Source organism: Eubalaena glacialis, chromosome 19, assembly GCF_028564815.1.
Source record: "Eubalaena glacialis isolate mEubGla1 chromosome 19, mEubGla1.1.hap2.+ XY, whole genome shotgun sequence".
Classification (NCBI taxonomy): domain Eukaryota; kingdom Metazoa; phylum Chordata; class Mammalia; order Artiodactyla; family Balaenidae; genus Eubalaena; species Eubalaena glacialis.
Genome location: NC_083734.1, coordinates 52164804 through 52178312, shown reverse-complemented (window position 1 = coordinate 52178312; position 13509 = coordinate 52164804). Strand labels below are relative to the sequence as shown.

At 62.1% G+C, this 13509-nt stretch overlaps 2 protein-coding genes across 5 annotated transcripts in view; one reads left to right on the top strand and one right to left on the bottom strand.

Annotated features, from left to right (window-relative positions):
- The window catches only part of BAIAP2 (BAR/IMD domain containing adaptor protein 2), a 71042-nt gene extending 66650 nt beyond the window's left edge, over positions 1 to 4392 (top strand). Inside the window, exon 14 of one of the 2 annotated variants that reach the window (XM_061174630.1) lies at positions 3560 to 4392. In XM_061174630.1, the coding sequence (XP_061030613.1) occupies positions 3560 to 3629 (70 nt within the window). In that variant the 3' untranslated portion in view covers positions 3630 to 4392. The remainder of the gene's footprint in view (positions 1 to 3559) is intronic. The other variant, XM_061174632.1, reaches the window with a different exon arrangement.
- Positions 4393 to 5351: 959 nt separating this feature from the next.
- Positions 5352 to 13509, bottom strand: part of AATK (apoptosis associated tyrosine kinase) — a 40881-nt gene continuing 32723 nt past the window's right edge. For 2 of the 3 annotated variants that reach the window (XM_061176116.1, XM_061176118.1), the window contains exons 8-14: positions 12801 to 12885; positions 12603 to 12724; positions 11009 to 11158; positions 7908 to 10569; positions 7665 to 7812; positions 7302 to 7487; positions 5352 to 6081 (exon numbers count right to left, since the gene is read on the bottom strand). In XM_061176116.1, the coding sequence (XP_061032099.1) occupies positions 5987 to 6081; positions 7302 to 7487; positions 7665 to 7812; positions 7908 to 10569; positions 11009 to 11158; positions 12603 to 12724; positions 12801 to 12885 (3448 nt within the window). In that variant the 3' untranslated portion in view covers positions 5352 to 5986. Of the gene's footprint in view, positions 6215 to 7301; positions 7488 to 7664; positions 7813 to 7907; positions 10570 to 11008; positions 11159 to 12602; positions 12725 to 12800; positions 12886 to 13509 lie in introns of all 3 variants that reach the window. The other variant, XM_061176117.1, reaches the window with a different exon arrangement.

The following is a 13509-nucleotide window of genomic DNA, read 5'->3' as shown; positions in this document are numbered from 1 at the left end:
AGTCCTCCGCCTGAGTGCCTGGTGGCCCTGCCTGGGGAGGGGCCCTGGCGTCCTGACAGCACTGACCCTCGCATACTCCAGCGTCTCCCATTTGGGTCAAGAAGAGCTTGTTCTGTGTCTGGGTGGTCCGCTGTTGATTGGCCCCGGCATCCACCCCTGGGCAGTGCCGGACGTCTGCAGGACAGCAGGATCGGCAGTGCCTCAGGTCCAGATCTTGTCATGTTTTGTCATCCCACTGTTGACCCCAGTCCCTCACCTGGGGTCACTCAGGTGCCCTCCCCGGGGGTAGCTCTTAAGCCTATTCTTTCACAGAACATTCCACAAGGTGGTGGGCACCCAAGGGGGCCTCACGCTTCCTCTGATGCTGAAGAGTGGGAGTGTCCCACCTAGGGGTCTCTGGCCAGGGCTGCAGGTGGGAGTTGCTCCAGAGGTCTGGAGTGATTACAGCTGCCACCTGCTTCCTCAGAACCTGCAGTGTGGACAGCACATGCTTCTTCCATGGTCACACTGTTTTGGGGGAGGAGAAGAGGACAGTGTGGGTCAGAGGCCAGACACCCTCTTCAGGGAGGTCTTCCTGGTTCAGGTGGCAGTGTGGGTTTGCCACTGACCCTTTTTTTTTTAAATTGAAGTATAGTTGATTTACAATGTTGTGTTATTTTCTGCCATATAGCAAAGTGATTCAGTTATACCCATATATACATTCTTTTTTATATTCTTTTCCGTTATGGTTTATCACAGGATACTGAATATAATTCCCTGTGCTATACGGTAGGACCTTGTTGTTTATCCATTCTATATATAATAGTTGTCATCTGCTAATCCCAAACTCCCAATCCACCCCTCCCCCACCCCTCTTCCTCCTTGGCAACCACAAGTCTGTTCTCTATGTCTGTGAGTCTGTTTTGTGGATAAGTTCATTTGTATAATTTTTTTAGATTTTACATATAAGTGGTATCATATGCTATTTGTCGTTCTTCACTTAGTATGACAATCTCTAGGTCTATTCATGTTGCTGCAAATGGCATTATTTCATTCTTTTTTATGGCTGAGTAACATTCCATTGTGTATATACCACATCTTCTTTATTCATTTATCTGTCGATGGACATTTAGGCTGTTTCCATGTCTTGGCTATTGTGAATAGTGCTGCTGTGAACATAGGGGTGCATGTATCTTTTTGAATTATAGTTTCATCTGGATCATATGGCAACTCTAGTTTTTGGGGGAACCTCCATACTGTTTTCCATAGTGCCTGCACCAATCTCCCACCAACAGTATAGGGAGGTTCCGTTTTCTCCACACTCTCTCCAGCATTTGTAATTTGTAGACTTCTTAATGATGGCCATTCTGACCAGTGTGAGGTGGTACCTCATTGTAGTTTTGATTTGCATTTCTCTAATAATTAGCAATGTTGAACATCTTTTCATGTGCCTGTTGGCCATCTGTATGTCTTCTTTGGACAAATGTCTAGTTAGGTCTTCTGCCCATTTTTCGATTGGGTTGTTTGGTTTTTTGTTGTTGAGATGTATGAGCTGTTTGTGTATTTTGGAAATTAAGCTCTTGTCAGTCGCATCATTTGCAAATATTTTCTCCCAATCTGTAGGTTGTCTTTTTGTTTGTTTACGGTTTCCGTTGCTGTGCAAAAGCTTGTAAGTTTGATTAGGTCCCATTTGTTTATTTTTGCTTTTGTTTTTATTGCCTTGGGAGACCTAAGAAAACATTGGTACGATTTATGTCAGAGAATGTTTTGCCTATGTTTTCTTCTAGGAGTTTTATGGTGTCATGTCTTATGTCTATAAGCCATTTTGAGTTTATTTTTGTATATGGTTTGAGGGTGTGTTGTAACTTCGTTGATTTACACGTGGCTGGTCACTGACCCCTTCTGATGAGAATGTAGGTGCGACGGGACACACCCGGCTGGAACTCCCTTTTGCCCCTGGCTCTGGTCAGCACAGGCGCCATCCTCCCTTCTCTGGGTCCCTTCCCCTGCTGGGTCCCCGACTCTGGATGGACAAACCTGCCCCGTTTCTAGCCCCACAAGACCCCCCGCCATGACCCTGGCTGCGGACCGCCAAGGGCATGGAGCCCTCCTCTAGGACCAGAGTCCAGTCAAGGCGGCCGACCCCCCGCCATGACCCTGACTGTGGACCGCCAAGGGCATGGAGTCCTCCTCTAGGACCAGAGTCCAGTCAAGGCGGCCGACCCCATGGCTGCCCTGCATCCTCCGTCCCGGGGCAGATGACGCTGGTCACAGCAGAACCTCGGTTTCAGAACCTCCAGGCCGCCCCTGCCTGGGGCCAGTGGGGCTGAAGCACATCTGCTCAGACCCAAGCCTGGGAGGTCAGAGAGGACCTGAATGAGAGAGACTGAGGCCCCGCCGGCTGGAAGGGCCTTTCATCAGGTGCAGATGTTCCGAGGCAGGGGTGGAAGGGCTGCGGATGCTGCCAACTGTCAGGCAGCATCTTGGAGACGCAGAAGCCACACGTTGCTCCATCAGTCTCCTCTCACTAGTTCATCCTTTGAACAACTGAGTCCAAAGTGCCTCAGTGTTTTAGAAAATGCCAGGTCCTCAGGCAAACACAGGGTTGGCCACCCCACGTTCTGTCTTCCTGGGCACCTGGACAGAGCACACAGCCAGCTCCTGTGGACGCCCAGCCACGTCAGAGGCCACTCCCGCCCCAGGTAACGGCTCCCGTTTATGCTGAGCCCTCCGTGTCCCATGTGCCATCTGTGCTGTCACCCTTGGGACTGCCTGACGTCCCCCGGCCTGCTCTCCTGTGCCGTCCCCGCCTGGGCAGGTCCTCGGAGCCCACCGAACCCGAGAAGGAGAGGCCTCCGTGAGCACAAGGCCAGGTGCCAGCCCCACCCTGCACTCATCTCGTTCCATCTCAGCCCCTTGTCTGGTGCGTCCGTCTGTCCATCAGCCGCGGCCCCGGCACGCAGAGGCGGGCACAGCTCCTCTCTGAGGAGGCAGTCAGCCCCTCCGCAGGGGCTGCAGGCATCCACCCCTGCCAGCCCCGTTGCCGCTGGGGTGCCTGCGCCTCGTGTCTGTCGTGTCGGCATGGGCGGGCCACTCTCTGGGCCCCCAGGATGCATGGGCTGGGCTTGTGCGCTCTGCTGAGCTGTGGCTCTGTGTGTCAACAGCTGTGTCCTTGCAGACGGGCTCAGCTGCTGCTCTCGGGCAGGTGGCAGAGGGGTGCTTGGCCTTGGGGGGCGGCGCACCGAGCTCGGGTACGGCTCATGTGGGGCTGCCTCAGGTTGCGGAGAAAGGACCGGGGCTGATGTGGAGGGGCCCCCCCCATGCCCACCCACCCTGCCTTTGGGAGAGAGGACAGTTCGAGGTGGGGCACCTGGGGGGGGGTGAGCAGAGGGTGGCGCGTTGGGGCTCAGCTGGCCTTGCGGACAGCGCGCCTTCCTGGCTCTCCCCAGTGGCCTCTGCCACCCACTGGCCCTGAGCTCAGAGGCTGGGCCGTCGAGGTCCAGGTGGGTGCCGTCCGTAGCCGCAGGGCAGCACTCAGCACCCCTCCCGAAAACCACTAAAACCACTCTTCTCTTCTCAGGAATCCCTTCGCCAGCGTCCAGCTGAAGCCGACGGTGACCAATGACAGGTCTGCCCCGCTCCTCAGCTGACGGCCACGTCTGCACCCACTGCCCGTGGGGCCCCTCCTCCCACACCCTGACCTGTAACCTGTTGTTTTGTTACAATCTGCTTGCTCCCCATTTAGAGAATTCTCTCCTTCCAAGCCCTTCTGCCCCCACCTCAATCTGGCCTGGGCTGGACCCTGGCTGTTCCTACAGGGTCAGGAAGTGGCATGGCCGTGGCCAAGGAGAGTGAGGGGGGCTGGCCCCTGGAGCGGGGACCTGCTGCCTGGGCTGTGCGGCCAACCTTTTGGATCAGGCCCGTCTGTTGTGTGGGCCAGGGAGCCCCCAGGGTGCAGGGAGGGCCATCGCATCGGCTTGTAGCTGTAAGGGGAGGCCCTGTCTGGTCAGTAATGAGGCCGCCCACCTGTACGTGCCTGTGGCAGCATGCAGGGGCAAGGGGGGGGAGGGGGAGGGCGAGGGCCTGCCCCCCCCCCTTCCTTGGATTTATTATGAGCACTTAACTTCTTGGCAGACCCTTGATTGGGGCTTTGCTGGGTCTCCCCCCTCCCACTGGCAGTTTTGTGGGCCTCTCTGTCCCAGTTTCTCGCTGCCCACACCCTAACTAACTCCCATCCAGAACTGGCTGCAGGGCCCCCAGCTCTCCTCCCTGTCCCCAGGGTGGTCGGTGCTGTGGCCTGGCTCCCCAAGCTGTGTGCCATTGAGGGGGTCCTGCCCCAGGATTCCTGGGTGGGCCCCCTCAGTGCTCTGGCTGTTTCCATATTTCAGCTGAAATATAAGATTTTAGAAACTTTATCGGATCCATGCTGTTTGACATTTGAGGCTGAAATACAGCCGTGCTAACCACGTTGGTGACAGCAGTCCTTACCTCAGGAGACATTCCGGGCAGCGTTCGCGTGCTCCTCCCAGACCCTCCCAGGAGGGGCTCTGCGCACAGCCCAGAACACGAAGCACAGGGGGCCGGGCCCCAGAGGCTCTCACCTTGCAGAGGCTGGAGGCAGGCCGGGTGGGGCGAGGCAGGGTCACAGGGCAGATGTTTGCGGTGGAGGGGCACAGAAGCCCCACCTCCTCACAACCCACCTTGCTCCCAGCTCACCACCCCCTCACCCGGCCTCCCCGTGCTGAGGGACAGGGGCAGCCCCTGGAGAGGCAGAAGGAAGAGCTTCCCGGAGAGGTCCCCTCTCACCCTTACCTAGGCAGGGCCAGCTTCCAGGCAGGAAGAAGTGAGGGCTGCAGGTGTCAGTCCGCCGGCCCTGTTCTGGGAAGACACCCCAACCTGGGCACCCTAGGGGCCCAAGGTCACTGTCTCCCTCCACCAAGGTGTGCCAAGGACAGTTGGAGGAAGGGGTGGTCTCCCTCCTGCATCCCCCAGTGGTCAGAAGGGACTATAGGGACCCCACCCCAGCGCGGCCCATGCCCCCTCCTGCCCAAGGCTTTATCTGCAGACTCCAAAAGAAAACACGCTTAGCATGAAGGCTTTTTTCCTTAGCTTTGATTTCTCTTAAAAAACAGACAAGAAAGGAACAAGACGATCATTGTACCAGCATAAGCCTCAAATAAACAAACAAAAAACAAACTCAAAACAAGTCCCCACCCACACCCCAAAAGCAACAATAAATTTTACGTCTCTTTGGCAACAATAACTTACTTAAAAGCATCCCACTTCCATGTGTTCTGACAAGAGCGTTACAAAAATACCCCCTGTGCTGCCCTGCCCCACCCTCCCTCCCAGCTCCACCCCTTCCCACTGTCTCCATCCCTGCGGTAGGAACTCCCTGACACTGACCATGGGGGGGAAGCCCCCACTTTCCTTTGGCAGCTGGGCTGGGCACTACCTTGCAGAGGGGAGCCACAGGCACCTCTAGACAGGGGCTGAAGCAGCAGGACTGCGACCTGAAAGCCCCCCCATCTTTCAGGCTGCCCACCTCAGTCCCCTCGCAGGGCTCCAGTGGGACCCAGGCAGGAGCCGGCCCAGACCCTGTGGGGAGGGAGAGCTTACGGTCTAACTGATTCAGTGAAGGGGAAACAGCCACAGACTTGGAGCGGGGACACACGAGCCCGTTGTCCTCCTCTTGCACTGAGCAAACCCTGAACCAGCAGAAGGGGCAAAGGGGGCAGGGAGAGGCCGTCCTAGCAGGCCTGTACCTGCTCTCTCACCTGGGGTGAGAACACAGCAGCCTGAAACACACCACAGGAACCTGTGGGCAGGGCATGCGAGGGCCCCTGGCCTCAGAGGCCAAGCAGTCTTGACAGCGGGGGACAGGGGGGAGGGGGCAGCTTCAGGGGGAGGGGCGGCTGTAGGGCATCCCTAGGGCCTAGCAGCAAACCCAAGTGTCCAGGACAAATCCTGCCCCCAGGGCAGCGCGGGGCTGGTGTGCACAGATGCTCTAATGTCCAGCGCCAGAGAGGGGCCTCTCGTCCTGCCCTGCTCCTCCAGGGTGCTGCATGGGGCACCGAAGCGCTTGGAAGCTGCTGCTGACCACTGCCAGGATGAAAGTCCCCACCACTCTCGGTCACCATCCTCGCTGCCGGGAAGAGAACCGGCAGAGGCTCCAAGCAGGGGCTGCCTGGGGCTCAGGCCTCTTTACAGCTGCCCCCAGCACCTGCTGTAGGACCTGGCAAACATGTTTAGGGAGACACTGGGGACACAGGGACTCCTGAGAGCACCCTCCCCTCCAAGGACAGCCAGAGTCCCCTCCCCCAGGACTTTCACCTGGCCTCAATCCCTGGCTTAGGGGCCACTGAGCAGCTAGGGCTGCAGCAGGCCTGCCTGCCTATCTAGGTAGGAGCCAGACAACTATCCTTCCCACCACATCACCAGGGACCGGGCCCAACAAAGCTCAGCATCAGCCCTCTGAGTCCTCTTTACAGGTGGGGAAACTGAGACCCGAACAGGACTGGGCTGGCCAGGGTCACATACTCGCCTCCTGGTGACCTCCTTGCTTGTTCAGCCATCCACTAAGGGCACACTGTGTGACACAAACAGGTCAGCAGGTCCTTCCCTAGAGGCTGCAGCCACAGGCCAAGGGCAGCAAGGGAGGGGCTGTGTCTGCCTGGGGGACAAGCTAACTAGGGGCATCTTAGTGGACGTGAGCTTTCAGGGAAGCCTACCAGAGTTGGGTGGTGGCAACTGGACAGGTATGAGCCCACCTGGTCTGAGGCTGACAGGAGTGGAGCTTGGAGGGAGGGGTGAGCTAAGGCTCCTGAGTAGAGCCCCACCTGGGCACCTGAACCACCACCACCATCTCTGGACAAGCCATTAGATCTGAGATGGGGGGTGGTGGATGAGGCAGACCAGCAGGGGCTGGGAAGGTTCTGGCAGGAGAGGCTGCTGCAGGTCAGAGAGCAGGGTGGGGGGCACTCAGTGTCCAGCCTGGTGCCTTCGAAAGAGAGAGAAAAGAGGGGGGGGGGGTGGCGCGGGGAGTGGGCATCCAGCTTACATCCTGAGGGTGCTGAGCCAGCTTTGTCTGGGGCACTGCATCTCCTCAGGGCGGTGAGGAAACGTGCCAAGGTGGCCACAACAAACAGGCCTGGTGTGACCTGACCTCTCCGAGCCTCAGTTTCCCCGTCTGAAAACTGAGCTTGTCCAGAAAACGAGAAGTAACGAGCGCAGGGCCTCGCGCCCAGCAGGTGCCCTTCCCGGCCGCCCTCACCACTGTCCTGACTCGGTATCCCCTCCCGCCAGCCCCACCGCAGCCTCACCTCCCACGGACCCGGAGTCCGAGTCGGAGACGTGTGTGATGGAGAAGCGGGACGCAGGCGCTGGTGAGACAGTGAAGCGAGAGAAGGGGCTGGGCTTGGCGGGCTTGGGGGGCGCAGCGGGGACGCGCGGGGCTGGCTCCTGGGCCGGCGTCAGCGGGAGGCCATCGTCCCACTCGAACCCTCCGCCTGCGAGGGGCCCGCCGTCAGTTGCGGACCGGATGGGGGAGACCCCGCCCACCAGCCAAGTCACAGGCCCCCGCCATATTGCCCCACCTCCATGAGGGCCCCCCCACCCCCCCGACCCCGGTTGCCCCACCCCCGTTGCCCCACCCGCGCCGCCGCGTCACCCCGCCTCCAGCTCACCCTCTTCGGCCGGGGGGCCGTCGGGGGAGCGGTCAGCCCGTCGAAGCCGGCCGGGGGTGCTGGGGGAGCCCGGGCTGCCCGCCGGGAACGTGGGGGACGACTCCTTGGCGCCGGGGAAGGGCTCCCCGAGCTCCCGGGTGGGGCTTTCCTGGAGGATCAGAACAGCACGAGTCTCCCACGGCTTCCCGTCCCGCCGCAGACCCCCCACTCCCCACGCAGAGCCCACCCAGGGCGGCCGCCCACCTGGTCGAAGAGGTAGACGGTGACATCGTCGAAGAAGGACACGGCTTTCTTCTTGCGCTCCAGGTCCTCGCAGAAGGCCTCAGACAGCAGGTTGGGCATCTTAAGCAGGCTGCGCAGGTTGCGCGCACTCTGGCTCTCCGCCACCACCACGGGCACAGGCGGCGCCTCCTCCTCGCTCTCCTCGCTCGGCTCCTGGATGCTGTAGCAGCGGAGCTCCTCGTCCGACTCGTCGCTGTCTTCACTGTCCTCCTCGTCCTCCTCCGGCCGCCCCTCTGGAGCCGCGGGGACTGCCGGCAGGGCCAGGCAGAGTGGGGTTCTGGGGGCACCTGGGCCCCCTGTCCGTTCCTGCAGGCCCGACCCTGACAGCAGTGCCAGGGTCTCCTGGAGCTCGGGGCGGTGGCTTCCTGAGCTGGGCCGGACCGGAGTCAGCAGGAAAATCTTCGAGCGCCCGGGGCTGGGCATGGGTGGCACCTGGGCTGGGTCTTGGGGCCAGGGAGGCTCCAGCCTGGGGCCCCTGGGGCAGGCGCTTGGCTCTGGGGAAGAGTCCTCAGGCAGTGGCAGTGGCGGCACCTCCCTGGGGCCAGAGCCCTGTGCCTCCCCAAGCATCCCCAACTCAGGGGAGGGCTGTGCAGACAGCAGCCTGGGGCTCTTCGGGCTCTCCAGATCAGGCTCTGGCCCGGGGACTGGGACACCTCCTTGCGTCTCCTTGGGGCCCAAGGGGGGCTCTGGCTCCGTGTCCAGGTCTGAGAAGTAGGCAGAGTCGCGATAGGGATTCTTCTCGCTGAGGCCACCCAGGGAGGCGGAGAGACGAGTCTCTGGCCCGGGGCTCTCACCCTCTGAGGCCAGCTCCTCAAAGGTCTCAGGCTCACAGGGCTCATGCGCCTCCTTGAGTACAAACTCAGGGGACTCGTAGTTCTCCGTGTCATAGCCGCTGTCCAGGGCTCGGGGCTGCCCGCCAGGGGTGCCAACAGCTAGTGGGCTGAAGACCTCAGAGCCGCCATCACTGGCTGAGGATGGGATGTCCAGGGAGTCCAGGGAGTCGGGGGTCCCCACCTGCTTCTGTAGGGAGCGGAAGGCTGGTGTCACATCTGGTTTCTCAGCCTGTGGGCCGTCGCTGGACAAGTCAGTGAAGACACCAGAAGTGGCCTCAGTCGTGTCCTCGTCTTCACTGCCTGGTGCCTCCAGCTCAGGGAAGCTGCTGCCACTGTTGCTGTCCAGGGCCTGGACTGGCTCGGTGGCAGGCTGTGGGCTGCCAGTGGGCATGGGTGAGGCAAGCAGGGTGGGCGGGGTGCTGGCCTCCTCGGCAGGAAGCAGGGCTCCCTCTTGGGATGGGGATGGGATGGAGAAAAGGGGCAGCTGGAGTCCAGCAGAGCCCTCGGCCTCCTCTGCAAGCCTGGGCTCTGCCTGGGGGCTGTCACCCCCACTTCTGGCTGCCTCTGTCCAGGGGGATGTGACCAGGCACAGGGCAGGTGTCAGGCCCTCAGCAGGATACAGATGGGGGAGGCCAAGGCAGCGGCCCAGCTTCTTACCAGAGGAGGCCCCCTTGGGCCCAAGGAAAGGCTCTCTGGGGTCCTCTGGGATCAGAGGATGGCCCAGCTCAGGGACGGTCTGTAGGGCCTGCTTCACACCAGGGCAGCAGTCCGTGTAGCCTGAGAGGCCCGGGACCCAGAATTCTGGCGCTCGGCTGCCGCTGTTGTTGTTGGCAGATACATTGGAGCTCCAGTGTCTGTGCTGGGCAGCCCTGGGCATCTCAGTCTCCCCCAGCTCTTCCCCACCTGGGGACGGTCGGGCCCCGGAGCTCCCGGAGGGGGATGTGCCCAGCGGGTCCTCAAAGAAGGGTGGGCAGAATGCCCCCACGCCCCAGTCAATATCCTCTGCTCTGGGCTCCGCCAGCATTGGGGTCTCCGGTGAGGGTGAGGGTGAGCGTGAGGTGCAAGGCAGGTCACGGGCATGGCTCCTGCATGGGTAGTAGTCGAAGTGGCCCCAGGGGCCATCAGCGGGCGGCGCGTGGCCCAGCAGTGGCTCCATGACCAGCGAGGCGGCCTCGCTGCCGTCAGAGTCATCGTCGTGGTCACTGCCGTCGGGGCGCAGGGTGGCGGCGAGGGTGCTGGGGGCACAGCCGGCACAGTCGGGGTCGTGGCCTGCGGCAGGCGCAGGGTCTTCCAGGCGGATGAAGTACTCGCTGCCCACCGAGGGGCTGTGAGCGCTGAGCACCGGCACCACGCCTGGGGGAGCGCCGTCAGGGATGCAGAGCTCCTCCAGACGCGCGTCTCGGCCCGGACTCAGTGCGCCCTCAGGCGGCGGGAAGGCCTCGGAGCCGCGGCCGGCTTCCCACTTGTACTCGAAGTTGAGGCCACGGCTCGTCTCAGTCACTGTCAGCACGTCGTCACCATCCGTGTGGAAGCTGTCGCCAGCAAACTGCTCCAGCAGTGGGAAGGATGAGGTGGCCGCAAGCTCGCCCGTGCCCCCCAGTGCCAGGCCTGCCGCCCCCAGCCCGGGGCCCGCGCCACCCCCGCCAGGCCGCAGTGAGCGCCAGCGCCGCTCAAACTCCTCCTCCGCCTCGGTGGCACCCTTGGCACACAGGTAGGACAGCAGCAGGTGCACCTCCTCGGCCGTCGGCCGCTGCTCAGGCTGCAGCCAGCAGAACTGCATCACCTCATACCTGCAGGAAGGGATGCCCTGGGCTCAGTCCCTGCCCCGCCACAGGTGGTAGTGCCTGGCCAGGACCCCAGCCCCCAGGGAGTGAGCCAGTCCGCCCTCAGCGTGAGGGTTCTCACACTCAGAATCCCGAGCGCAGTTAGGGGCATCTCCTAAAGTGGGCGCGGTGGTGTGGGAGACAGCAGTGGACCGGGGCACTGTTCCCTTAGCTCATCCCTGCCAGGGCTGCAGGCAAATTTGTGTTTTGGATAAAGAGGCCATTCCACTGTAGGCACAGGGTGGGGCCCAGAGGTCACTGCTGGCCGGGGGGAACCAGGGGGGAGCTGGAGACCTAGGCGGTCAGGAGGAGCCACTTATGCTCTGGGGACTCAGAGCACCCCCCTTTGTGTTGTCCTTCCTGCTGGGGACACCCCCAGCCCTGCCTGGCATCACAGGGTCCTCACCAGCGGTCAGAGAGGGTCAGCTGCAGCTGGGGCTTGGGCAGCTTGAGCTGCTGCTCCCGGACAGCATAGGCCAGCACCTGCCGGTCGGAGTGGTGGGGATAGGGCTGCGCTCCCAGCTCAAAGAGCTCCCAGATGGTCACGCCCAGGGACCTGTGGGGGTGACAGCCATCAGAGGGCGGGCATGGCTGGCCAACGCACACGGCTACAAAGGGTCTCGAAGACTTGGGTGCCAAGGGCAGCTCCCATCATCACACCAGCAGCCAGAAGACGGCGCCTTCCTTCAGTAAATGGGTAGTATGTGCCACTTGGCCGGGTCCGAGCCCACGCCCAGGGTGCTTGGACAAATAAACGCCAGACTGGCCTCCCACAAACCCAGTCAATTTGTTCATTCGTTCGTTCCCTTGCCGGGCTGAAGCCCAGACACTGCCAGGTGCAGGAGCTGCCCTGGAGAAGCTCCCGGTCCTGCCAGGCACCTGCGGAGGCCAGAGGGAGGGAGTGTGCTAGGGTGTGAGGCAGAGGGAGGGGTGAGTCTAGGGACACCCCAGCCAGCATAGGTGGGCCAGGCAGCCAGTGCACGCGGGGCTTGGAGAAGGCAGCTGGGATCTTTCCAGTGGGCAGTAGCTTCACCCAGCTCCCGGGGACCCCAGGCTGTCCCACGAAACTGGGGGCATGAGGGACAGCAGATTTGCCGACAGAGACGTCACAGTGGCCCTGGCCAAAGCCATCTAGGGGACCCCAGTCAGTGTGGGCAGGTGGGCAGGCAGGGGAGGGTCAGCCAGAGGGAGAGGTGAGCGGGGGAATGGAGTGTCCGTGACGGGTGTACAGGTAATGGCTCAGGGGAGACCCCTGGAGAGCTCAGGAAGGGGGACTGGGCCCTGGATCCAGGCCCTGAGGGTTTATCAGGAGCAGAGAGAGGCCAGACAGGCCTGGGAAGCTGGGAGGAAGCACGAGGGAGAAGCAGAGGCTGGTCAAGGCCAGGGACAGGGGACCACCACAGCCAAGCCTCTAGAGGCTGTAGTCCTAGGTCCAAGCACCCACTCTGTGCCCAGCCCCAAGCCTCCAGGCTGCAGTCACAGGAGACCCGCAGCCCCACTGTCCCCTCTCAATGGGAACAGGTGCTACCACGAGGCCCCACGTCTCATCAACTTGCCGGAGTGCTCTGACCCTGATGTCTTCGGGCGTCGGCCCAGTGGGCCCTGGGAGGGGCAGGGCTTCCTCCACAGGCCCTATGGGCCCTGCCGCTCTGCCAGCCCAACTGCTGTGGGCCGTGGCACCGGGCAGCGACAGGTGGCTGCAGAACCCCCACGACCTCACCTGGGGGCGTATTTGGCCACCTCCTACAGAGCGACAGGGCTACACAAACAAACACGTCCTCACACATGTGGCCTTGCTTGGCGCGGCCAGCCTGCATCCCCTCCAACACCAGGGAGCCGGCAGGCGGGTGGGACTCAGCCCCCCAGCGCCCCGTGTCCTCACTGGACACTCACTCGGCACCGGACAGGGCAGCCATGAGGGCTGCCGGTCGCAGGTGAGCATCAAGTCGTTGGCTTTCAGGGGTCCAAGTCCTCGTGGCGACTGCCGGGCCCACACTCACCACACGTTGCTGGCCTTGGTCTGGTCCACCACCAGCAGATTGCAGTGCACCTCGTCCACCAGCTCAGGCGCGATCCAGCGCAGTGGCACCCACAGCTGGTCAGCCGTCACAAAGTAGTCCTCCTGTCAGCACATGGGACAGTGTCACTCCGCGGGCAAGTGCGGCCGGCCCTGCCCTGGCCCGAGCCGGCCCACTCACCCTGTATTTGCCGTGAGACAGGCCATAGTCGCCGATCTTCACCGTCAGGTCGGCTGTGAGCAGGCAGTTCCTCAGGGCCAGGTCACTGAGGGTGGGAGGGTGGGGTCAGCCGGCAGTGCCGAGCTGGGGCATCCAGGGCACTGAGGGGACTGGGCCGCTTGTCGCCGAGGGCATCCTGGGCTCGGTTCGGTCGGTGGGTGGGTGGAAAGGGGCATCTCAGAGGCTGCCCGCCCTGCCCCTCACCCAGCACTGGACACTTTGAGGGTCTGAGTGGATGGGGCCACACACGTTAGAAGGCAGACAAGGAAAACGAGGCCCAGGGCCAGTTAGAAGGTGCCCAAGGGCCCTCCTTGGACAAGGCCTGCCTCACTGGAACCCCACCCCCTGACCCCAGTCCACTCCCCTACTTCTCCTGGGACACCAGTCTGCTGACCCGTCCCTCGGGGGCGAGCCAGCCCAGGGACACCGCAGTCTCCTCCCGCCCACCACACTGCCACCCTCAGCTCCCTGAAGGCAGGCATCAGTGGGGAAACTGAGTGCCCCAGGGTCCTGCCCCTGCCCTGTGCACACAGGGCCCCTGGCAGGGTGGGGGTGTGGAGTGCCCACCCAGCAGTGCCGCTCACTCCCACCTTTGCCTCCCACCCACGGCCGGCCTTGGCTGCCGGCTCCTCCCCCGCCTGCCTTGTGGCCCCATGGGTGTCTGGGGCCC